At 40.9% G+C, this 26,101-nt stretch overlaps 1 protein-coding gene across 2 annotated transcripts in view; it reads right to left on the reverse strand.

The window, feature by feature from the left end:
* Positions 1 to 358: 358 nt before the first annotated feature.
* The window catches only part of tspan4a (tetraspanin 4a), a 132,258-nt gene continuing 106,515 nt past the window's right edge, over positions 359 to 26,101 (reverse strand). For both annotated transcript variants that reach the window (XM_041937660.1, XM_041937652.1), the window contains 4 exons: positions 16,764 to 16,865; positions 14,552 to 14,683; positions 4,338 to 4,421; positions 359 to 897 (listed from right to left, as the gene is read on the reverse strand). In XM_041937660.1, coding sequence (XP_041793594.1) covers positions 829 to 897; positions 4,338 to 4,421; positions 14,552 to 14,683; positions 16,764 to 16,865 — 387 coding nt within the window. In that variant the 3' untranslated portion in view covers positions 359 to 828. The remainder of the gene's footprint in view (positions 898 to 4,337; positions 4,422 to 14,551; positions 14,684 to 16,763; positions 16,866 to 26,101) is intronic.

Here is a 26,101-nt window from a genome sequence, read left to right on the forward strand (position 1 = left end):
CAGGCCAGTCTGGAGGATCCTGCTACTTGTTCATTTAAATTCCTCTGACAGAATCTTTTTTTATTGTGGTTGGTGCAATTGTCACATCTCATGTGAATCCACCCTGTAAAATAGCCACATGTGCACGAAGTCGCAAAGTAGATATATCTAATTAATGCCTGATTAGCTAGGTGCTACAAAATATTTTAATGACTCCAGCATGTCTCAGCAGAGGGGCTACATAAACGATTTTACATGGTGCTTCATGGCAAATTTCCCCCGTCCCTCGTGTTTGTCATCCGGGGTGTCAGGCAGGATTACGCGTAAAACCCTTCGGCGATTCCTGTTGAGCAATGACAAGATGACGTGCGCTTTTTAGTCGAGCCAAAACATTTAATACACACCATCGCAGGACACATGCACTTGCAGCACTTCACACTGTGCACTTTCCCAACTGTTGCTCTCATTTTGAAAACACGTACAAACCATAAAATAACTTAAAACAGAACACGTATTTTAAAAAACAAAGAAAAAAGGGTTACACTTTTTTTATACACGTTCATAATACTGCTTCATAAAATGTATCACAGGAATTAGCTTTTGACACAGAGCAAACCATAGGAACAAACTCAGGTATTACACTGACACTGTGCTTGTTGCTAGTTAGCAGAAAAACTGTGAACTGGTGACATCCGAGAGGGAATGTCACAGAGAGGACAAGCGTTGGATAGAAGAGTCTGTAGGAGGAGGAGGAAGAGGAGTAGGAGGAGGAGGAGGAGGATGGGTCTATATTTGTCCCTCTCTGATGAGAAACAATCCAAGTGTGCTGAAGGGCACAGAGGTCGATCGCTAGGCGTAGAAGGTCTCTACTTTCACTGACTGACAGAACATCGTCATGGAGAAGACCAGGCCCAGGATCTGCACAAACACAAGAAACCAGGCAGCCATTAATGGGTTCAGATGTCCGTGTGTGAAGTCACAGTGAAATGAGAAGGAACACTTCTTTCCCCTTGGCTCATTCTCCACATCAGATCCTACATCTGTTTGACAACAAATGCCAAAAACATTCATTCTCTCATCCTGTTATATCCAAATCTCATTAAGTTAATTTCTTGGATACCAATAAGAACAAACACTCCAATCTGTGCAATATTCATTTATTGCACAGATTGTAATGTGTGGATGCACTTTTCTTGATTATACATCATGTCTCTGCTCCAGCATCTCCAACAAACCAAGTGATGCTTGTATTTCTTTCATAACATCAAAAAGCTTTTCAATAATTTGAGTTTTTCAAGATGTAGTTTCAAGTTAAAATGCATACAAAACATCACCACTCTATTTCTACTGATTTTTATTTAAATGACATCTGGTTAGTCAAAATGTGTGTTTTTACATCCAGCCAGGGCATCAGATGCCCCCTTCTACAATAATGTTGGTTGATCAGTGGGAATCATCATTTTAGAATAAAACCAACTAACTACGACCCTGATTCCGAAAAACGTGACGTTGTTTAAAACATAAATAAAAGCAGAATGCAGTTATTTGTCTTTACAGACAGCAGTTTTACATGGTGGTCCTGAGTCCATGTAGTTACATCCTTTATACCATCATGTGTTCACAAAGTGTTGAACCTCGCTCCATCCTCGCTTGTAAACCACTGAGCCTTTCCAGGATGCTCCTTTCATACCCAATCATGATTCTATCACCTGTTATCAATCAACCTGTTTACCTGTGGAATGATCCAAACAGGTGTTTTTGGAGCGTTCCACAACTTTCCCAGTCTTTTGTTGCTCCTGTTACAACTTGTTTGAAACATGTTGCTGCATCAGATTCAGATATTTACAACAATCAATGAAGCTGATGAGGTCAAACATTAACTATATTGTCTTTGTGCTGTTTTTAATGGAGTAGATGTCAAAAACGATCACATTTTGTTATATTTATGTTTCACACTGCGTCCCAGCTTTTTAGGAATCAGGGTTGTAAATAATAAGTAAGTTTCAACTACACAAAATACACATCATCGTCATTAAAGCATCAATAATAAAAGAGAAATGGAAGCACAAAAACTTCACACTGCCCATAAGACAGTACGTATTTCCTCATATGAGAATACATCCACATTAAGCCGATTAAATGTGTAAACTTTTTTCTTCGGTTTAAGCCCTCAGTCCAGACCAAAACAACGTTATTCTCCCCCTAAGGTGGAGCTTTACCAAAATGGCCTCCAGAGTGTGTAAATCTTAAAATGTTGGCTTGGTGTTTCAGTGTGTCTGGGGAAAACGGAGCTTTTGCAAAGCTACGTGCTCGTGAAGTTAACAAGTCGCCTCTAACTCTCTCTGCCGTCATTCATGTTAAAGGCCAACACACTGTAGCATTAAAGCAACGCAGATTACACGCCAGAGCTTTTGTCATTAACGCTGGGTTTAGCATGAGTTTGTTAGATGATGTCAGCGTTACAAAATAAGGATTTTATCGCTGCACGGCAGCAGCGAGGGGGTGACTGCCGGTTAATCTGTTGTGTTTATAGGCAGCGATTAAATTTCAAAATGAGAACTACGCTGTTATCAATTACGCTGATTTCTGCGGTGTTAAAACACAGTATGGATGGAGGTGAGAGCGAACTCAGGTGGAACCAGTCACAGGTGGGCCCGTGTTGAGTTCAGAGGACAACTTTCTGTCCTGATCAGTCATTTTAAATGTCATAGAGCACACAGCTGCTGGCTCTGATGCAGTTTTGATGTTTCCAGCTGAAAAGAAGACGTTGTGCTGTTTTCTCATCCAGGCTGTGGTTTTTCACCGTGGGTGCAAATTGTTTTCACACAGTCTTCTAAAATTTAGACGGCTGACTGAAGATGTAGTGTGCGGGAATTTAATCACATGGTTCCAACTTTTCGGTGCGCAATGGATATTTGCTTCATTTAAATTTTGTTTCCATACATCTCACATAGGAGGGTCATGCCTGAACCAGTTTACACTTCACGGCTACTGTTAATAGGATCTGTAACGGTTGTTTTAGCGCTTTCCTGTACACCCTCTAGTGTTACTCCCATTAGCGTCACAGTTGGTTCTTGTGGGAAATCATGATGAAACACTTCCTTGAATGCTTCTTCCCAAGACTTCTTATCAGTGCACGACCGGGAGACAGAATTTTATTCCACACTTTCCATTTGTTGGAGGATGTTTTTTTAAAAGAAACATATGTAAACTGTTTTTGAAACAGATTTTTCTCAATGTGGTGTCCCGAGATATAACTACTTTTCATCTCAGTTGCCTGTATTTATGTAAATTAGTCATAAGACTCTCTCTCCAGGTGTAGTGAGGAATGCTTATGTTTATTTGAACTATCTACTCCCCATTTTTCCATTTATTTTAAGGAAATATTTGGATTTACGCATGGAAATATTCTGATATAGGTAAGAAGTTGCATTCCTGTGTTTCCTGTGTCTATTGCCCTAAAATACCTTTCTACAAGGGTTTATCTAAAAACTCATTATCTTAATATCTATTTCTAAAAAGCCCTGAAATATTTTTTAAAAAGTCACTACTGGAGGGTTTTTCTGACACATCTTCCTTGAGCTGTAAAAGCCAGGAAGCACCAATCAAACAGCTACAATTTGCAAGCCAAAACAACTGCAGCAACTGTGGCTCCACATTGTAATTACAAGATACTGATTAATGCTTAAGTGTAGTATAACAGTAGCACAGGCATTCAAAATATGATGGAGCAAAGTTGGTGGGTTGACTCAGTAAGGTCTGTTTGCTAACATTAGCCATCATAAGCTACTGGTCATACCAGACCAGGTAAGGCTGCAGCAGCTTTAATGTATCTCTTCTTTCATTTGCCTTCCTTGCTTGAGCGCTAAGTATAATTGTACAATTCTGTATTGAATACGTTAGTGCTGGGAGTCAGCTGGCAAACATCAGATGTTTGAGATAAGCCTGGCAATGATTAAATCTTTCTGGTTTTCATTTCGCTGCATGTAGGATTTTCAAAGAGGTCACTGACAATCTAACGGGTGACTAAAACTGATCCTGCAGCCTCACAGGAGCCTTGTATGCTGTTCCTCCTCCCGGATTGTGGAAGCATATCACGTAACACTTGGCTGGAACGGAGATAAAAGATTTTTAAGGAAAGTCAAACCCTCCTATGTGGTCTTCAGCAGTGACACAAGAGGCTTACGCTGGCTCCTGTTGTCCGGAAGACTACGTTCAGCGCTTATTTGCAAAGGACGCTGTATGTATTAGGTTTATTTATCACAAAGTGAGAGCCTCCATCTGAGGCTGCAGATAGCGAGGACTGAGTTAATGACTACTAAAAAAAATAATTCACACAACTTAAAAGCTGTAATTACCTGAGTAAGTGCTGTGCATAGAGCAAAGATCCAAAGTGCCACCAGGTTCTCATTAAGCCAGTCCTTCACCCGCTCGTAGCATGGCTGTGGAGACACACACACACACACACACACACACACACACACACACACACACACAGAATGCGCAAACATTAGCTGACAACTGTAAACTCTCCATTTAATATCCAGTGTTATATACAATCAGATGGTGCAGCATTTAAAGCAAGTATTCTCCTCCAGTATTGGGATGCTGTCATAGAAAATGTTCTCTGGCTAAAAGATCCCCTGTGGCAACATCCTTATCTCCCTCTCCTCCTCCTCCTCCTCTGACCTAATATTCTTTGGGTAAACTTCCAAAATTCAAGAAAGTCCCCGCTGTCCTTGTCTCCCTTCAGCTGTACAAACAGGCTTACAATGTGAATACGAGAGCAGCACATACACCGGAGGCATCATTTAGACATGAGAACAGGCTGAATTTTTCATGTCTGACATTGCTTGAATGCATTCAGAAGCAACTCGACAAAAAAGAAAAAAACAACAACAACAAAAAAAAACCCTCCACCTGCTCACTGCTTCCCCATTTTTTGTTGTAACTAAGACATTTTCACCACCTAGAATACACTTCAAAATCGCTTTTCAAACACTGGAAAATGTCCCTGAGCTGCAAAGTGCCCAGCATGCAGAAAGAAAGGAAAGATAATTATTATTAATAGACGGAATAGAGCAATGCCCTTTTGGGTCAGGGATGTAAGCAAGTAATGAAAAGGAGATGAATTCTCCGAGCAGGGAAAGTGGCCGTCTGAGAACAGCTGAAAGCTGACATTAAAAGTGACGGGAGCGACATTTGCCTCGAGGCCACACATGGTCCCTTCCTTCCTCGAAGACATTTTAAAGATTTATGTTCAAAACTGCAGTGATGGAATGTAACTAAGTATAATTACTCTTAAGTACAAGTAAGTTTGAGGTTCTTTATTGGAAATATTGGACTTTTACTCCACTACACTTATTTGATAGCTTTAGTTAATAGTTGCAGATTTAGATTATTCATCCAAATTATAAATCAACTAATATAATATCTATAGTAGTATAATATACTACAGTAGTAATTAAAATTAACTCCACCTTTACCATCTGCAACAATAAAGTGATATGAACCAATCCAGTGATATTATACATGTTGCTTTATAATGGGCCATTATACATAATAAATGCTTTAAGTTTTGGTACTCTAAGCACATTTTGATACTCATACTGTTCTACTTTCGCTTAAATTTTAAGCATGTAGGATTTAGTGGCGTCTGACGGTGAGGTTGCACACTGCATATTGGACTCCGTGGAAGAGGAGCCACACTCAATGTGGATATAAAGAGCTCATTCTGATGAAAAAGGTGATTGAACCCCAATGAAAACATTCATTTTGCTAATAGATCCCTCTAAATCCTGCACACTGGCCCTTTAAAGTAACATTTTGAATGCATTTCTACGACACTTCTACATTGGTGGTACTGTGACTTTACTAAGGTAAAAGATCTGAGTGCTTTTTCCATCACTGCCAAAGTTTGTGTTTGATTATGTTACACTGAAGAAAAGGTATGGTGCTATGATAACAGGCTGCACCGCTGTTCTAATTAAATTATTCATTTCTGCAGACATGCCTTCCTGATTGTGCTGTTTTTTTTTTTTTTTAAAAAACTCCTTACATCAAGAAGCTGAGTCAGAGGCAGGGAGACCAAACACAATATACTCTCGACAGTCTACTCTGCATTTCACTGCTGCCTGAAACATCAGGGAACCAAAAAATATATTTTCTTTATCACAAGGTGAAATAATTCTACGCTGGATCAATGTGGAAAGTCATGCGGTAAGCCAAAATTTAGAGCAGCTTCAGTGTTATTTATCAAACTGCCGCCAGACTGCAACCCTCCTGGACTACAGAGCTGCAGCTGAAAATATAGAAATTCATATTTTTAGTGTTTGACGTGCACTGCAGACTGGAGACATGAAATCAGGAAGAGAAACACAGATAGGTAAACCTGGCTCTGCAGCTCCAGCACAAGGACTGCATCCACAGTGCTACAAGGCTAACAAGTCATCAAAGCTAAACAACAAAGCAGGTCTGTGTAACATAATAGGTGAAGATCAAGGGCCCACTTAATAGCTTTTCTGAGCATTCAACCACATCTTGCAGCCTTCATCTGTAAAATGAAGTGGCTCACGTGTCATCACAAGTGGTCGTGCATAACTGCTGTCAGTCAGTGTCCTCCTTGATCTCCTTCCTCCAGCCCTGCACTGACTCCGGGTTGATGGCTTTGGCCTTTTCACCACTGATCCAATCAATGCTGCAATGATGTTGTCTGTTCCTGGTGTGCATTCAGTCTCTCGTCTGGGGTATTTGTCTTTTTTCCAGGATCTTTAGGTGTTGAGTGGTTTACAGGGTAAATGTTGACTCCTTGTGACTTGAAAACTCTGGCTCACTGAGATGCTCTTTGTGGTACATGCTGGTTTAACAGTGGTTTAACGGTCTTATGTGAGCTGTACCTCAGTCTGTCTGTAGGTCTATAACTGGGCCTAGATTATTTAACGACACAAAGGTCAGGACAAACTTAGATGCTCAAAAACATCCCTAATGAGAGATTTAAGAATCTTCCACATCGACTGTGAAGATTTGCTCGAGGTCAGAAAACTAGAGAGAACAATCAACGTCGTGGCTAAAGAGTAACTTAAAGGTGCCCATATGAACATTGCAGCAGGTTTAGCAGCGATTATTCCTCCTGTTCGTACTCGGTGTTCACAGATCCCTAACGTACTTCCAATGGAAGAGATGGGCTACAAATACCCAGTTCTCATCCTGAATGTACTCAGAGGTTTATTTGAAGCTTACATGATTCTTCCACAGTCTGAGTTAGTCAAATCAATCTTCTGGAGTTTGTTTCCCCAGACAGCGTTTTTTGTTCTCAGCTGCAGTGGAGGGACAGCAACACAGAGACACCTGCTTGATGTGTCTAACTCAGGCTGCTGAAGCCTCACAGTTCACTTCAAGTTTAGAATGTATTTTTTGCTCAGAACAAAGCCTGGGGATTTTGTCCTATCTTCATTGATTGTTGTAAATATTTGCTTATTTTGAATTTGATGCGGCAACACGTTTCAAACAAGTTGGGACAGGAGCAACAAAAGACTGGGAAAGCTGTGGAATGCTCCAAAAACACCTGTTTGGATCATTCCACAGGTAAACAGGTTGATTGGTGACAGGTGATAGAATCATGATTGGGTATGAAAGGAGCATCCTGGAAAGGCTCAGTCGCTCACAAGCGAGGATGGAGCGAGGTTCACCACTTTGTGATCATGTCATTGTATAAAGGAGATTACTACATAGGTGTAAAACTGGTAACCTGGTTTGGTTGCAAATGATTGCAATCTGTTTTTATGTCTGTTTTACACAGCGTCCCAACTTTTTTGGACTTGTATGTAGTCATTTACTTACGCTACCAGTTGATCTTGATCCCAGTCTACAGTGTTTACTTCAACAGTAAGGGCCAGTGGCGTGCACAGACTTTTTGAAGGGCAGGGGCGAAAAGGAAAAAAAGGGCACATATAGCGCATCCTCGCTACTGAAGAGGGCACTTTAGCACGTGTTTTGGCTCCCAAGAGGGCACTTTAGCACGCGTTTTGGCTCCCAAGAGGGCACTTTAGCGCGTGTTTTGGCTCCCGGGGGGCACTTTAGCACGCGTTTTGGCATCCAAGAGGGCACTTTAGCGCGTGTTTTGGCTCCCAGGGGGCACTTTAGCATGCGTTTTGGCGTCCAAGAGGGCACTTTAGAGCGCGTTTTGGAGTCCAAGAGGGCACTTTAGCGTGTGTTTTGGCTCCCAGGGGGCACTTTAGCACGCGTTTTGGAGTCCAAGAGGGACCAACATGAACTTTTGGAAGGAGATGGGAAGCAAACAGTCGACAACAAACAGTTGTCACGTCAGGTGAACATAAACACAGATTGCACATGGATTTCGTACATTTGCGAACTTGTGCCCCCTCTTTGGGATTCTCTCCCAGCAAATGTTTGCAACACTGCATCTGTGGACATTTTCAAAACCCACCTGTTCACCGAGGCCTGTGGTCGTGGTTAATTCTGTCATCCCTGGCAAACATTGCTACTAGTATTTTCTGTTCTTGTGTTTTGTCTGCTTTCATATGTATGAAGCGTACCCGGTTTCCTTGAAAGGCACTTTAAAAATGCAAGTTATTATAATTATTATTATTATTTGCAGGCTTTCAAACTGAGTGTACCTTTGTGTATGCAAGCCTCTGTTTGTGTGTGTCCTTTTGTGTATTTTTTTCTGTTTGCTATCAACGAGAGCCTGAAGATGTTTTTTTATTATTTGTAGAGAATTCATTTACGGAGCTCCTGCATTCACAAACACTCGACTGCCAATGACAAAAACCACGAGAGTGAAAAGCCGACACTGAGGATCAGGCTTTGTTCCAACTCTGTTCATGACTAAACTATTTACTGAAGAGTAATATGAGGTATTTATTAGGTAAGATTTGCATCTGAAAAAATGAACCTGTCGGTGGCCTTGAGTGGCTTCATTGACTTGTTTTTGTCACTTGGTGCTCAATAGAGAAGAATGATTTGATCTCAAAACGAGAAGTGAAGGTTAAAAATGATGGCTCAAACTGGACATTACTGACTCTCTGTGGGCATCACACAAATATAAATGTAATCAAAATAAATACAATACATTTTTTAAAAAGCAGGATATGCAGGTATAATTGGTAGAGAGCTTCAGCTTGAACTACACCACCTGAATCCTTGATCTGCAGGGTAAACGTTAGTCGAAACATTAAACTAGCTGGATTAATTTCTTTTCAAATCATCTTTACACCAGAAGGGCCAGTGGAATTCACTGGTCTATGAGAAGGCCAACTAGCTGTCACCTGAAGGAGATAATTATGCATAGTTTTGAAAAATGGTTTGTGCAGAACCACATTTCAGGAAAAGTAATGGAAAGACATTTTAAAAGGTTACGTCTTCCATTTCTAAAATCGAAAAACAGCTGCAGCTTGACCTCATCTTGACCTGCTGGATGGACAAATTAAATCGAGCAGCAACAACTGGAGAAAGAGGTTCGTATTTAAAGATGAGTGGCCGCCTGTTCCGAGTCTACACCCCTGACCACGACGGTATCGTATTTAAGATCTGACCTTTGCAAGTGGAAGCCAAGCTTCCCTGAACATTGACTTCACTTTCTAAACTGAAGAATGAGATTTAGTACAAGTCTGGTGCACCAACCCGGACTCTCCTGTGAACAAATGTGCAAAAAACATACAGCAGCAACTTGTAATGTTTGTTGAGGTGTTGTTCACCGGCGTCTGGTCTTTGTCATGCACTTCCTGTCTTATTGTGAAATCTAATTCACCCCTCGTTTCGGGCCCTTGACTTCCTGGTGTTTCCCGCCTGTCTGATTGTCTGCCCCGCCCTGATTGTCTCCACCTGTTCCTTGTTACCTTGTGTATGTGTTGTCTGTGTTTCCCCTGTCCTGTGCCAGATTGTCTTGTGTTCCCCAGTGATCCATGTCAGTCCAGCATGTTTGCGTTGCCTACCTTGCCTCGGATAAGAGAGTCTTTTGTTTGTTTATTGAGAAAATTATCCTTCGCGCTTTTTGTTTGTACTGTGCATTTTTGAACACCCTGAGTTATTGTTTTGTATTGAGAGATCTTTTTGTTATTAAAACCGGCCTGGAGCTTTTTTGTTTTCACTCCTGTGTATGAGTTGTGCATTTGAGTCCAGAACCCTGTGCCTGAGCACTTGTAATACATCTTTTTATAACGATTATATTCAATTAGTATGCGAGCTCTCCATAAGATCAATTTAGTGGCCGACCTGCAGCTTTCAATTGTGTCACATTATCATCAACAGATGGAATTTGCTCTGTTGTCATACACTGAAGTGCTCTTAAAAGAAAAGAAAATTTGAACGGCTGGACACCTCCATCTACTGATGAAGAGAGTCGGCTGATGTGCATAAGTTCAACTCTGGTCCTCAAATTCTGTGATGTGAAATATGTGGTAATGTCTGGTGTTAAATCCAAAATTGACATCATCTGACGAGAGATGACATTTTTAAAACAGATGTATGACACATCTGCCGCTTTACAAACCGCGGCTGTTTCTACGCGCAACATCTGGCACATTGGATATGATTTTTGAAATAGGCCCATTTACCATTTCACTGCAATGACTTGATAACATCTGAAGTTACGCTGAAATCGTTGTCATTACTCTTCATCATCTTCACTCACTGTGATGCGCACTGACTGCTTTAGCACTGCTGGATGACAGAAGTGCGCTGCTCGCTGTGTTAACTGCTCCCAACATTTGTCCTTAATGATGACATTATGTTGACTTCAGAACTTAATTTTACTGGCCCCGCCATCGCATGTGTTTGTGACACTGATTTTTTATCGCTCATGCTCACAGCTCCAAATAATGTCACAATAATCGGCTTTTGCAGTCGGTGGAGCTGAACAACAGCTGCTGTGTCGGGTTCCTGCAGTCGCTTTTTTTTCATATTTTATTTTAAATTGTTTTTAGTGAACTGAATAATTTATACGAGAATTAAAATGTTAAAATTTTAATTTCCCAAAGGAGATTAAAAAATGTCTCCTCTTCTTCTTGTTCTTTCTTTTACTTTTAGTTTTGCTGAAATACTGATGGAGTAAAATGCTGTTGACGACATGTTATAGGCTAAAATTGCACATGGTAAATATAGGCCAGTGTGATGAATTACAAGCTAGCTGAGATAGATTTGAAGGTTGCAAACTTTCAATGCTTAGTTGGTGTGAGATTGACAAAGATTGACCAACCTTTTTTTAATTCTCCCATTACAAGTCAGTGTACCATCGAAATGACTTTTGTACAGCAGCTATAAGACTTTTAAAATGACCCTGCGTAAAATTTTGTTGTATTCATGTTCATTAGCATGTTGGATGCTGAAATGTACTGTTCTTTGAGACGGTGCAGTGCAGTATGTGCTGTTAAAGCAGGAAAGAGGAAACACACTTGTGGAGGCAGACTGAGTGACAGCACACATACATCAGCCAGCTTGATACTTGTAGCTTAGTAGTTTTCAACTTGATGCGGATAAATCGATGCAGGAATGAAAATCCTGCAAATAAAGATGCCCTGATCAATATTTTCTTACAGAAAATTGAACAAATGACTACTGGTACTATAAAAGTGTCTCCCTGTGAAACCCACAGACAATCATCACCCGAATCGCTTCCTCTCTAGCGTTCCTACACACAAGGTGAAGATGTTGTCTTTAAACTCACTGTCATGGTTTTACAGCTTATGGTTATGGTTCACTCACTGCTTTCGTCAGCCTTGTTTCCACCTGCAGCAGGCAGCTGTTCTCAGTGAAAAAACCCTGATTAACCTTCTGCACTCTACCTTTCCAGCACTGAGCAGCAGACAAAGTTACCAGCGACTGCTGAACATAATGGAGCATTAAGCAGCTGAAGAGCCAGATATTTTAGTTGGTGGAGACAAGGCCAAAGCTAAAAGGAGACTCAATATTAGACTTACATTTGCAAGTTGGTTTGAAACACAACTTAACATGAATGCAGATGTTACTCTGTATCTGATGCACATGTAAATAAGCAACTGGTTACTATTACTGTTCATACCATTGTTATAGGATGGTAATATGTCAGTTGTGTTTCCAGTTTCCTATGGCTGAAAAATAAGAATTAATGCATATTTAAGCAACTCCTTAGTGTTGTTGCTGACTTTCAGATGAAGGTACAACCAGCTAATATTTGTACTGTGCGTATATACTCTGCAGTTGACCTCTTAAAGGCTAATTTTGGATCTTGTTGCTAAAATCTTTTCCAAAGTGACTCTTACACACTATAGAACTGACTGGAGATCCCAAATAAGATGGTGGGAGGCAGTTTGAGCATGAATTGTAAAAAAAAAAGACAGGGCCGAAAATCAAACCCTGAGGGATCCCAGGACCTATAAAATCAAAGCCTGTGGGATCCCACCAGGGAACCAGTGGACTTCAGATTAAATCTGATGAAAACCAGCCAAATGCTGAGTCAGAGAGACCTACCTCACATTTCAGAATCAGAAGTGCGGGGGTCTCCAGTGTCAAAGGCTGATATGAAAGCTAGAGGATGGTAATTTGACGCATCAGCTGCCAATAGATTGTTAGTCAAAAGTGCTGATTCTGTTCGATGGAGGAAGACCTCTGAAACCAGACAAGAATTTTCCAAGATGGTGTTCTGAAGTAGTTCATTTGAAACCTTTCTCTTTGACTTTGAGAAGAAAGGGAATTTTTGACGATGAGTCTGCGCTTGTACCGGACTGAGATTTCCTTTTTTAAAGTACGGGCTGAACTCCTGTATTCAAAAGGAAAAGGGCAATTGGTGTTTTCTAGCTCTAACTGCATTTAATGACTAAAAGGATGCTGGGACTAATTTTGTTAATGACAAGTTTATAGGAAGAGTGTCAAGAGAGCAGGCTGTTGCTTTCATGTGAGACACAATTTGCATCAGTTCAGAAATGGTAATGATGCTGCAGTAAAAGAATTCAGCGCAGGAGTCTTAGCCAAGGGTGACGAACAGGTCACAAGTAGGTGAAGTACTTTTATTTCTGAATAAATGTGTAATTAATAGCAGCTGTCCCTACATATAATCTCAACACACTCGGTTACCTCTACAGCAACAACTTCCAGTCTTGCTAATTCATGCACAGGACCATTTGCATACCACTAGAAGCGCCCAGCGTTAGATATTCATTAAGACAAACCTGCTAAACTGATAAAGCTTGTATTTTTATCTTTTGACTGATGCAATCCTCTGCACACGCTGTTAAGCTTTTTCATCAGCGCTAATAGTCAGGCTCACACTCATGCAACATGCAACCCCTCTTAGCAGATTGAGCTGTTTTTCCATGAGTTTAAACTGAAGTGCAAATCCCTTTTTTTATGTCTAGTTTAGCAGAAGCAAAGAGTTATGAATGGTTGGAAAAGTGGAGAGACTTAAAGTAGTGCATCACAGGTGCTTTGTCTGATTTTACAACGTAGCGGCTGTGTGTTCTTCTGCTCTATAGCTGTTTTCTTAAGGTTGTATCACAGTCCAAAGAGAAAAGAATAACTCTGCACAGCGCAGCTGCTAAAAAAATAAAAATATGACACTTATCTTACATCAGATGAACATTACTAGCACCAGCAACCAAGTCCTTCTGGGCAGAAATAATTCATTCAATATGAGTAATTATGAAGATAAATCTTTTAATGTCCTGTTGTGTGCTTGCGCAGCTAAGGTGCAGGGCTTGTTTGTTGGCTTTGCTGAATTAGACAAATTGTGAGATAAATTGTTTTTCAAAGATAACTGTTTAGTTATGGCAGTTATGTTAAGTCATTTTAATTATGGTCCCATAATGATTAAGGCTCAGTTAGGAATTACTATTCACTGTTACAAATTTGCATTTAAATTAAATATTGCCAGCTCTGTGACGGCCTCATCCCAGTTGTATGTTCTCGTCTTTGTTTTCATTATATCGGGACTCAGTTCCCCTGGTCAATACGTCACCAATACAGATGATCACTTTGATATGTTTAATGAAGTGGAACACAATATGTTCTGTGTGACGATATTTGTGCCCTCAGTTCACCAAAGTCCAGTATTAGTTGACCGTTTGCTCCATCTACCTTCAGTTTCTGAGCTTTCAGCCCTCACGCAACACGTTCGTGGTGGATTTTCCTCTCAGTTTCAAAACAACTGATGCCTGATTTCCAGTAGCCACTTCTAGCTGACAGCTGTCAGTCGACACATTTAATCAGCTATAGCTAGCTAGCCAGTTAAGCTAATGATAAGTTGAATTGACTTGAAATCAGGAAAACGTATATATTCATGATAGCATATTGAGAAAAGATTAGTTGATTCTACTAAATTCCAGTATGATGTACAAACTGCGGTAAAGTAGCGTTCAGCTCCCAAACATTTTAACTGTACACCCCACAAAATAATGTGGTAAACTAATGATATGCTAGCACTTTACTACTGTAGGTTGTGAGCTAGTAGGTGGGACATGCTAACATTAGCAGTTTACATTAGCGCAGATAAACACGCCTCCTTAATGCTTTCCTCACACTTTTGCTTCTGTGTTTGCAGCACTTTTTGGAGGTATTCTTTGACTTTCACGCCAGCACTTACCGCCGTCCACCACGTTCCTGGGTTGTCCAGGCCACAATTGTCGCTGTACTCCAGGCAGCAGGAGTCCGGCACGCGGGAGGCATTATACACTTCAAACCAGTCGGTGTGGTTGGTCACTCCACAGCAGCGAAACTGCACCAGAGAAACACAATGAAGAGAATCTGGCCTTTTATTATCATCACACTGAAATCCTGCACGATACCAAACAAACACCCTCCGCTGATAGAGGCTAAAATGATTCACCTGCCAAGAATAAGATTTACTGGACAAAATAATTCACGGGTGCTGAAAAAGCTTCATCTTCCTGTGGCTGAGCTGCAGCCTATTTTGAACAATCCACATCTCGTTTGTCTCAAAGTCCTAAAATCCTGTTCTAACTTCCCCGCTTCTTTTTTATCTACATCTTCCCCACCCTTTGTGATGGGTATGGATTTTTGATAAGGGATCATGGCTTTCACCACAATTCAATTCATCAGTGTATGAAAAGACAAAGCACCCCTGATGTTTTGCTCATTCAGTGGACTTTAATTCCACACAGGAATAATGCCGGCCGAGCCGCTCCCGACGCCTCTCCGTGCACGGAATCGGGGATCGTGTGTTAATTTAAAACTCCCTCACCCGCTTGAACAATGGATCAAGTTTGCAATTTATCATGAACTACAGCAGAATTCAAACAACTAGAAAGCGTTGGAAGCATAGTTTTAATGTTTGAGAACAAATCAAAGGCTAAAAAACTGCACAGAGTCACAATATTTAAATGTTTTCACCTTGAAACGTTAACAACCACTGTGGCATGTGTCCCTTTCTGATCTATTGTACTGGCATTTTTGGCACCTTGTGGATATTTTTACTGCTTCTTCTCATGTATGTAGATCCTTTTCTATCCCATAAGCAGCCATTAATAATATTCAGGGTGAACTTTGCTCCAGGGACATCTGCTGTATTATCTATTCAGTGACTCAGCATGTATGAAGGAGGCTTGGGAGGGAGAGCAGTGACAGAATGAGAGCTGCCTTTTAATGGTCTTCCTCTCAGCCAGCCTGCATGGAGCCCCATGCACACACACAGCGGCGCTCATCCGACAAGCAAAGAAGTACACATTCACGCTCGCACACATACATTTTGAAATGGTGGCTCGTTCAGGCAGGTCCTCCTCATGCTATCATCCTGTAATAAAAACAAGTCTGCACATTAACACCCACACATGCAGACGCACGCACGCATTTGCATATGTTATCAGCTCGGCAATACATTTCTCTGTCATCATTTATGCCTCTTCAGTCACCGTGCACACACACACAGACACACTATATACCAGCCAGACACTCGACACACACATGCACACAGACACAGACCGCATCCAGACATTCAGGGTTTACCGCATTTGCTAATGGGACAAAACTACATGCCATAACACTGGATCTGTGACGTGAAAAAGGTCCAAAGAGCCCTGAAGTCTCCGATCTATCATCCGCCGTCTCCTGAAGACATTCACCGGCAGCGCTATCCGTCCTCTGCAATACTTAATTCCAAATCTCTGCTCCTCACATTGTGTTTTCTTTCAAATTTAAAATATATATATAAATAATGCAACGGACAAAGCACATCAAAGTGAGAGCTGGAAACAAAGATTACCTCAGAGAGTCTATGATGTTTGCATTAATCTCTCTGACAGCCTTTTACCGAAGCTTTTAAACTGGAAAAGCTTCGAGTGTTTGCTGCTGTCTGTAGCAACATTTCACACATTTTTTTTAGATGGCCGGTCATTTTATATTCTTTCCTTACCAGCCTCCTTATAAATGTCCAAATCACATTAACTGCAAAAGGGATTGCAGTGTTTTATTCAAATTTTACACAAAATGGAGAAATGTAAAATCAAATGGCCCTTCAACATTTCACTACTCCCTTTTAATTTAATGTGATCACAGCGGAACAAATGAAACCTTGCCGATAGCAAAAGTAAGCACTGTCGCAATGAATAATGCAGTCAAAAAGTCATGTATCTCAGCTTGTGACAAGGTATTTTGCATTACTTGACTCGCTAAATGGCGCTGAATTTAATATTGAATGGGCTGAGATGCTCACAACAGAATGTTTAAGTTTTTTAAAGCACCACGACCTCAGCAAACTGTGACTAAGAGAAGGAATGATCTGAAAAACTTCAGGGCTTTGTGTTTTAAACGTCTTCGCCCGCCCCCGCTGCTGATCTTACGTCAGTCTGTACTATCATCCAGGCGTTGGTCAAGCCCACGTTGCCCTCTGTGCCGAAGAGCTGCAGGCCCTTCTTCAGATCCCTCTGGGCGTAGTGATCAATCTGAGAACACAGGACAGGAGGAAAGGTTGGATCAGAAAAGAAAATGAGACAATTTAACAAACCTCACTTCTACCCGTTTGAGTTTGAGTGAGGCGTGATGGAGGACGCCTTCCTTTTAAGCATCAAATATTTGGAGAAGCTTGTTTCCATTTTCATGAAGGGGAAAAAAAATGTAATTTGAACTCAAGTGGCAACAAATAATAACAGATTCTTAGCTGTCTTCAAAGAAAACTGCAGTGCAAACTGTTAGAAAGGAACCAACCAACATGAAGTTTTTGATACGAATTTCACAACGTTTTTACAATCATTTGACAGCAAATAGAATAGAAATGGATTCTATTTTCCATCACGACATGAAATTTGTCTTTATCTCACAAAAAAGACAGTAAAAAGAACAAACACAACTTTAATAAGATAAACAACACACATCAGAAATCATCAGTAATGCAACGATATATGTGCAAAAGTTGAGAGAACATGGTGAAATCTCCCAGCACAGGGGATGTGTTGGTGCTGTTTGTTATATTGATTGCACATGGCTGCACGAAGGATCCCTTACGTATCTTTGTTTACCAAATGTGCTCATTGTTCAGAGGGCAATCTATCAGAGTGGAGGACGTTCAGAGTAATTAGAAACAGCATGTTTTCCTACATACAGCAAAAACAATGCGGAGCATCTAATGATCTATTGTGGAAGATGTGGTCACATGTTAGAACACTAGTTTCTAATTTTCAGGGCCAGCATGGCGGACCACTTTAGCACCGAGACACCCTAAACATAGTCATAAAACAGACGTACCATCAATTTTGACCTGAAGTATGACTTGAGCAGAAGACCACACAGAAGGCTTAGGGTTGGGGTAGTACTAACCACACAGTAGTTATTTCTAAAACCTTACTTTGGAAAGTGGAAATGATTTTGTTTCTGAGGAAAGTCGAGATTTCCCTGCTGGTTATGTAGGGGTATTGCAGTTTGGGGCACATACGCATACAACATTTTCTCCAGTGATTGCCGTGATGCGCTGGCCGCACCAGGCCTCCCTCCCTTTGTTGTAATGATGTGGTTGTGTACAGCATTTCTCACTTGTAGTTTCAGGTCAAGCCTCTCTTTTTAATATCAGCCACAGCTCTGTCTTCCTGCTTCACCTCATTCTCTGCAGCAGTGACACTCCCAAGCTGTGTGTTTGCCTTTGTTTGTCAAACCGCTCTTTACTCCTCTGAATTATACGTGTTGCCTGGCTTCGATCTGCTCTGCCATCGCTGTGATCTCCTTTTTTTAAAAAGTTTGTTTTCCTCTTTTGGCCCACGGCTATTTGTGACTAAACCCTCATTTGTGCAGGGATTGTATACGGGGAAATTGCAAGCCAGGTGTTGATTTGAGATTTACAGATCACAGGTGGATACGTTACAAATAGGATTCTTAGAACCTGATTATGGAAATGCTTACGCTCAGCATCTTTTATGAATTAAACGTAAGCACACCATCGGAAATGATCTTAAGGCTGAGTTCAAGTATACATCTAAGAACATTTTTATGAATGAGGCCCAGTGTTTGCAGGCAGAACAAAGTGGATGTTGATGCCTGACTTCCTGCAGTTTCTCCTGCTTAGCTGGAGAGTGCAATCTGTACTGATGTTCATACTCATATTCCCTCAAGTGTTCTCACATGGCATTAAGACTAATAAACACAGTCAACAGTGAAAACATGTTCACTTTGCAGAACTTAAAGTGGCTGAATTGGATCTGCTTTGCCTGAACCAACACACTGCAGGACGGCAGGTTACGGAGCCGCTGTTCAATAAAACAAACAAGCTACATTCAGATCCATGTGGGCTTAGTTCAGCAATGTGAACCTAATCAAACAAGATAAAAACATTTAACAAAATCAGCTTTTCCGGAAGGCTTTGAATCAAAAGAGCAAACTGTACGTGTGAGCACAGTCACAGTCGCATAAACATGCTGAGATACACCGAAGCATCGAGTCAGTGCGTCTAAAATACATTCATTTAAAATCAGCACTACTATCGGAGCGCTTGGGAGATGTATACAAGCAGCCAACACGAACTCGACATGCACGCGCACACACACACACACACACACACACACAGAAGCCGCTCAGCCTTGTTTACACATTTGGATGGTCAATCCCATCAAACATCAATCGCATTGATCTGCGCTGACCTTGCTCTCTCCTACACTGCAGCCTTTTAGCCTGTGAGCTGCCGCAGACACCAAACAGCTTGTTAAATCTCAGCCTTCAAATGCCCAAACAATGAACACAGCCTTCACTTGGCCACACAGCCTTTAGATGTCGAGCACGGGTTGCTGTATATGTTGTGTTAAAGACATTAAAGGGATGAACAGGGTAAGTTGTCGCCTGGCGAAGCCTTCCATTGAATTTTCCTCGCTGTAATCTGACATTTCCATGAGATAAAATTCATTCTAAGTAGGCGGTACAATATTAATCAAGTTCTCTACTTCACTCAGATGTTAACACACTCTTCCTACACCTGATTGGATTAACACACTACTTTATTGGCTGTTATTGGTTGTTGTTTGTCATTTTTAATCTGGAAACATGGCAGATATTCTAGATTTCTCATCAACTACCCACTCTGATACACAACTCTGAATAAAATTGAGAAACAGGCCACGCAGCTGCAGAATCCTGCTTTCAGGTCACCAAGAGCGCTGTGGAGCCATGTTTTTACGAGTGGGTGCTTGTGTTTTTTTTTTTTTTTTGTGTTTTGCACACAAGGATTTGGTGATGCAATACACACTCCTGCCAACAATTTAGCATGCCGATAAAAATGCAGCAAGGCGCCGGCAAAGGCAAGAAAGAAGAAGACTACAGGCTAGCAATCATAGATGCAAACACTGCAGGATTTCAAAATATCAAACGTCACCTTTGTGTTGTGTTTTATGAGGAAGGAAAGATAATCAGCACACTGAATGTACTTCTATCTTTATCTTATTTTTGTGCTTACAAGAAAACTCTAGAGGGTACACGATAATGAGTTACTTTACATTTACAAAGAGTAGCTTCAGTAGCTGCTAATGCGCTAATGTTGGAGGGTGAGTCACATCACTTTCTTGATTCCTTTATTTGGCAACCATTCATAAGATTTAAGCCAAACTTTTCATCCGCAGTAAGTTTCAGTCAGTGTATTGATCTGAACTGATTACTCCTTAGAATGTTCCTGCGTCTCCTGCCTGTGAATTTCAGTTTATATGTTCATACAAAACACAGACCCAGAGCTTCATGTTATATCACTTTACGAGGTTCTTACACATGTAGGCCTTCATATTTTCCCTGTCAAGCTGTCTCGATTTCAACATGCAAACACAACATAGTGATTATTAGAAATCACTTCTGCTGTCTAGTCAGACCATGTGTCAGCTCCCTCTCGTGCTTGATACATCATACCCGATCCTGCATCTCAGTGGACTGTTTGTTAACATAACACATTGCCATTTGGAGGCATAAAAAAATGCTGAGCGAGGATGAGGAACTGTATGCAGGACAGGGTTAAGAGGAGGCGTTGTTTTCCTGTGTTATGTGATGATGGAGCTCACATGAAGGAAATTGTAATAGATCCATGTCAAGAAATGTGATATTTGCCACAACAGGTAATTTAATTATGGTAAACAGTACTATCTATGTGCGTGTAGATGCATTTGAGGGTGTTGTGCATAATAATTGAAGATCATTACATGCTTGCAGGTCTGAGTAGTCGTGCGACGCAGTGTTGTTGAACTAGTGCCTGTGGGATAAAACGTTTCATATGCCCTGCGGCAAGATAAACCAGGTGTTCAGCTTTTTCATTCCATTTCCATTCACTATAATTACATTACATTTCCACAAGTGTAGTACTCTAATGCTACACCACAGACGTCACCATGCCAGACTGCTAAAGACTTTCAACAGACTTTCCAACAAATAAGGTGAAACTGACAGAAGACAAAGTTCCATTAGGTTTTATTGAGAAACAAAACATGAATTAACATGAATGAGTTACTACAGAACATGAGAGGATGTGATACCAAACCTTTCTCTCAGTTGTCCCATGTGAAAACAGCCTGTGTTTTTGTTTTCGTCCTTATGAATGTGATTTAACAACAAAACATGTTTAATGCAACAAACCGTGGTGACAGTTTCATATTTTCACTCAAAACAACAACTGTGAAAAATTGCTCAACAAAACTGCCAGGCAGAATTTTTTGGAGGTGTGGTGACTGTATATTAAATCCCAGAATGCCGACATGACACTTGAGATTTTTTTCCTAGGAAAGAGATGGACAGCGTACTTGACAACCAAATGCTCTCAGCCCTTTCAGCCTGCTTTTCAATTCTACACGGTGCCATTTACCGAACAATAACAAGCTCTTACGTACTTTTGAACCATCGTCAGTACTTAATCTGCAGCTATTACCATGGGAAACAACATAAACAATCAAAGACTAACTTTGAAAGACGAACTTTTAGCCTCCAAAAATGGTGAGGTACTTCATCAAAGGGAATCACTGATCAAGCTAACATCCAATGCATGCTCACTGCATCCTGCTTGGTCAAGTGCTGCTGAAAAACATGCCAAAATAAAAACATCTAATTGTACAGAACACAGCCGTCAGATTAGTTCCTCGTTGTTCTTACTGCACTGTGTGTGAGATGCAGAAATGACTATCGTGGCTAAATTAAAATCAAGACTTCTGTTATTCATCCAAACGTTTGTATGGAATAAACTAGGATATACCGATACTGGTAGTACCAAGTCCTCGTACAAATTATATGATGAGAACTATTCTGTGTAGAGGTTCTTCATGTTTCCTAAGAATGTCAAAAATGTCAGGAAGTCACTTAAGCATAAGAGAAGTCAGTTATCGAGGATGCTGTTGGTACTATAGCTGTTTTGGTCTTGGTTTTCTGCTGTTTGACTGTTTGACTGTCTGTTTGGTGCTGAGCAGGTAGTGTCTGCTTTTTAGAGATTATTTACTGAACAGGTTGATGGGAGCTGTGAGACTGAACCAAAGAGCAAACATGCTGAAACAATGAGCTAAGAGGCTGAAAAGCTGCACAGAGCGTCAGAGTTTAATGATAATTCCTGGTGCGTTTTAGTGATTTCACATCCCACAAAGTAATTTGGCACTGTGGTTAAAATTATTGATGAGTGGCACTTTAATATTGTGCACAGCCATTTTCAGCCAAATACATGTGTATTACACTCATTATTACACTTATTGCGCGTCCACCTTTTTGCTGCATATCATAGGTGGGATCCCTCTCGGCCAGTCACGTTGCTCAGTCAAAATTAGATGTTGCATTAGGGCTTGTAAACACGATTACATCCAAATCTCGATTCCTCCAAGAGAAAGAGATGAAAGAGAATTCTGAATGACAAGAGAAATGACACAGACTGCAATTTCTTGCAACAATAAAGAACTGTTGATCTGATTCCTAAACAGACTCGTGCTACAAGCTACTGCACGGCATCACAACTCCTGCACGAGGCAACACGCAAGCTATCTCCAGACTGATGTAAGAATCTAGCATAGGGAGCCCTTATGTCCTATTTGAGTGGACTGGATGAAGCCGTAAGTCTTCTGACGTTGTGCAAACAGAAAAAAAAGGAGTAGAAAAATACTTTTTATTCAAAACTAAGTAGGTCATTAGTGAAGAGTGTCTCCTGTGCAAGTGCAGCAAGTAGACTCTGCATATAAGCCAGACTTTGGTCGCCCTTTAACTACACCAGGCGAGTCAAAGATGGGCCATCAATTATTTATATGCCAGAGATACAAGGAGAGATAAGAGATGTATATGGAGAGTAGAGGAGAGAAGAGGGGAGGAGAGACGAGACAGAGAGATGTGGATTTAAAAAGGAGATGAGAGATGGAGGTGGGGAAGAGAGTCGAGGGCTGAGGGAAAGGATGAGCCAGAAGGCAATGAAGGGCAGAATTTGTAAAAGTAAATACACTGTGGGGCAGATGAAGCGGTTATATGGCTCCCGCGCTCTGATAAGACTGACAGTATAGCAAGCGAAGAAAGGGAGCATTCCATCTGTGACAGCCCACGAGAAAGGACATTATGGATGAAAGGAACTGAAGAAGGGGATTTCAGAGGAGAGGAAATAATGAGAGGAAAAATGGCTCAATTTTCTTGCTTTTTCCAAACAGTGGGTATCCATTACCTGTGTCATAAATGTAGGAGGAAGACAGAAGCAGAGATAGAATAAAGTGGATAAAGGCATTAAAGAAAGTGGAAGGATCTGTGATCATATTCCCTCCGGATTTCCCATGGACACATTATTTCACTGCAAGACGGCAAACTGCATAAAACATGCCGTACTCCATCTCTGACATGACAATACTGATTCTAAAAAAAGGAGGATTTTAACATTATTGATTCATAGCTTAAATTCCTGCCTTTAAGTTTGGAATTCATCACCGTGATGCTGGCGGCTGTACACTGCAGAATCATCCCAAATCTTACTAAATGCTTGATTTCGACAGTCATGTTTCCGTTGTATCAGGTGTATGTAATTTGGTCACCCTGTCGTGTCTGTATTTTCTGAATGTACCTGAATGTCCCACTGGGTTTCTGCATTCCTCATCTATTGGGTGCCCACGCTTATTGGCAAGGGCTGGCTTCCTGCAAGTACTTTCATTTTATCCTTCCTCCGAGGGAGCCCAGATTACATTCCCTGGACTCCAACCCAATTTAGACCAAAGTCAAGGTTTTGCAATGACTTGCTGCTCTTTATTTCCCCTTGCATGGGAAATGAGCTTAAATCTTCGGAAGTGTTGCACTGCATTTTGAGAAGGAGTTATAGGGGCATGCCACCCTTCTAAAGAATCCACGTTACTCCTATACCTCAGGGCAGATCGGTCAATACTTTAAACTTCCACAAAACAACTCTTCCCCAAAGCCGTAAACTCAAAAACTTACCCTTAAATATGTAAAGTGGGACGTGAAATCTGGCAGTGCTCCTCAGATAATGAATGGCGGTACCAAGTCACAAATTCAAGGCTTCTGTCTCTGACTTGTAATTCTGTCCCGGGGCACAGCAATAACATGCCTAAATAATTTAAACTGTGTGGCATTCCCCTTTAAGTTACTAATCTCAGTCCTTAGCTGGGGTAAATCAATTAGAATTTCCATCCTCTGCTTCTAATCAGTTCCTGATTAACACTTGGCAAACCACGCGAGTAGACAATCAATGCCACTAACGGGGGAAAAGCAATGAACTGGCAGAATCGTGCCTGTAAAAGATGATACTTGAACTGCTTTAATCAAGGTAGGAGTAAACTGAAGGATTCTAGACGTTGGAGACTAACACAAGGTCAAGGCTCGTTATCTCAGAGGTTGAACAGAAACCTCCATTGTGAGCTTTTACTTGTGTATTGAAACCTGAAAATTGGCCGAGAGGTCCTCTTTTTTATGTCACGGCCAGTCCTCCATGTCGTTGCACCAAAAAAGTGAAGAATGAAACTTTTTTGACAAATACAGCTTAAGAGCTTTCGCCTGCAGCTGTTGACAAGAAAAGGTGCATTTTTCTAAAGTTGACACTGGATTCCTTCAGCCTGTCCTGAAGTGTTTCATATCGTGGCAGACCTTTTTCTGAGGTTTCATTATCTATTTCATCGGCTGGCTTTTCCTTTCCCACTGTATTTTAATCAGCCGCTCACGATGAATGGATTATTATGTAAATATAGCTCATGCACAGTGTTGACATTTGGCATCTAGTCTCATCCTTCCTCACCAGGAGGCGTCGAGCATGAAGTGGGGACTTGCGATAAAAAGATAATAACTTCCCTCGCAGGGGAGCGTAGACCCAGAGCAGGCAGATACTGCAGGACTTATGAAATGCTGTGGAAGTAGCAGCAGTCTGGTACAGCACAGCTTTCAGGTGAGCGGTGCAGCAGCAGGCGTGACAGTGAAAGAGTGAGCAGTGCACGGTGCATTGGATATGCAGTTTTCTGTACATGCCCTCTGAGTGTGGAGGCTGACTGGAGTTGACTGCCAGAGCTCACTCTCAGGCTTCATCATCAATTTATTTCTTGAAGTAAACTTTGTTTGAATAAAATGTAAGGAAGTTATGCAGGCAGTAGTCATTTCTGATATAATTATGCCGAACCAAGCTTTAATGAACGAGCCATTTCACAAGTTACAGTTAGCAGTTGGTCTCTCTTTGGCTCTTCGGTTGACTTTAACCAATTTGTGATGAGCAGAAGGCGAATCCTGTGGCATAATGACAAAAAAAACTTATTTTCTATTGACTGAATAATATATTTGAGGAGAAACAAACAGGCTTGCCACAAATAGCATTTAAGAAATTCTTAAGTTACGGTTCCTTAATTCCCAAATGAGAACTATTTGACTAGCCACCAAAAAGTTTATAAAATATTAAATTTTTGTAATGTTTATGCATCAATTTAACTGTCAAATAAATTGTCTGGATAGATTTGATTTCCCTACACAATGCTGTGTTTCAAAACCTGCTGCATTTGGAACAGAGGTACAATATTTAAATCAAATAATAAATCACAGACTTATTTTTTTGTCACAAAACAGCAAGTATTAGAACTTTGACTCTCTAAAATATCTGACTCAACTTGTGAAATATATGTGGAATAATATGTATGAATGTATGAACTCCCTCTCAGGTCAATGAAACGACCAAATTTCCGGTAACAATACTGAGGAAGTGACCTGTGTTGTCAGAGGAAGCTATAAGGCTCAGAGCAGAAGCTAAACATCTTATTCTGTTTAGAAGCTGAACTGCAGATATTAGGAGCGAATGGGAAGCTGTGAACAGAGCTCCTTTGTAGTTTGTACATGATTGACAGCTTCTCATTCACGTTTTCCTCTCCAACATAATTAAAAGTCTTGAAAGAGAATAGTTTTGTGTGACTTTTGGAATTCACTGGGAGGAATAAGCTGCACAAATTTGCCATCAGCACATGTGACCAGCCAGATTGAACGATTTTCACTTTTTTCAACACAAATCCACTCATTTTATCCAAAACAGCCCAGTAAATTTAGAGTCTGTATCCTCTGTGATTTCCCCTGCACAAGTCAAACTCCCAGGCTGTCAGTATTGGTGTTCTGCTCTGTCTGTTGCTGTAAAGAACCAGTGGAGCTTTGGACGATCCTGCTGCAGAGCGAATGTTCACCTGTGGCTAATGTTTGACAGTGCTGAGTGGGTTTTTAACATTTGCAAGGAGCCCTCTTTGGATTT

This window comes from Chelmon rostratus, chromosome 1 (assembly GCF_017976325.1).
Source record: "Chelmon rostratus isolate fCheRos1 chromosome 1, fCheRos1.pri, whole genome shotgun sequence".
Classification (NCBI taxonomy): domain Eukaryota; kingdom Metazoa; phylum Chordata; class Actinopteri; order Chaetodontiformes; family Chaetodontidae; genus Chelmon; species Chelmon rostratus.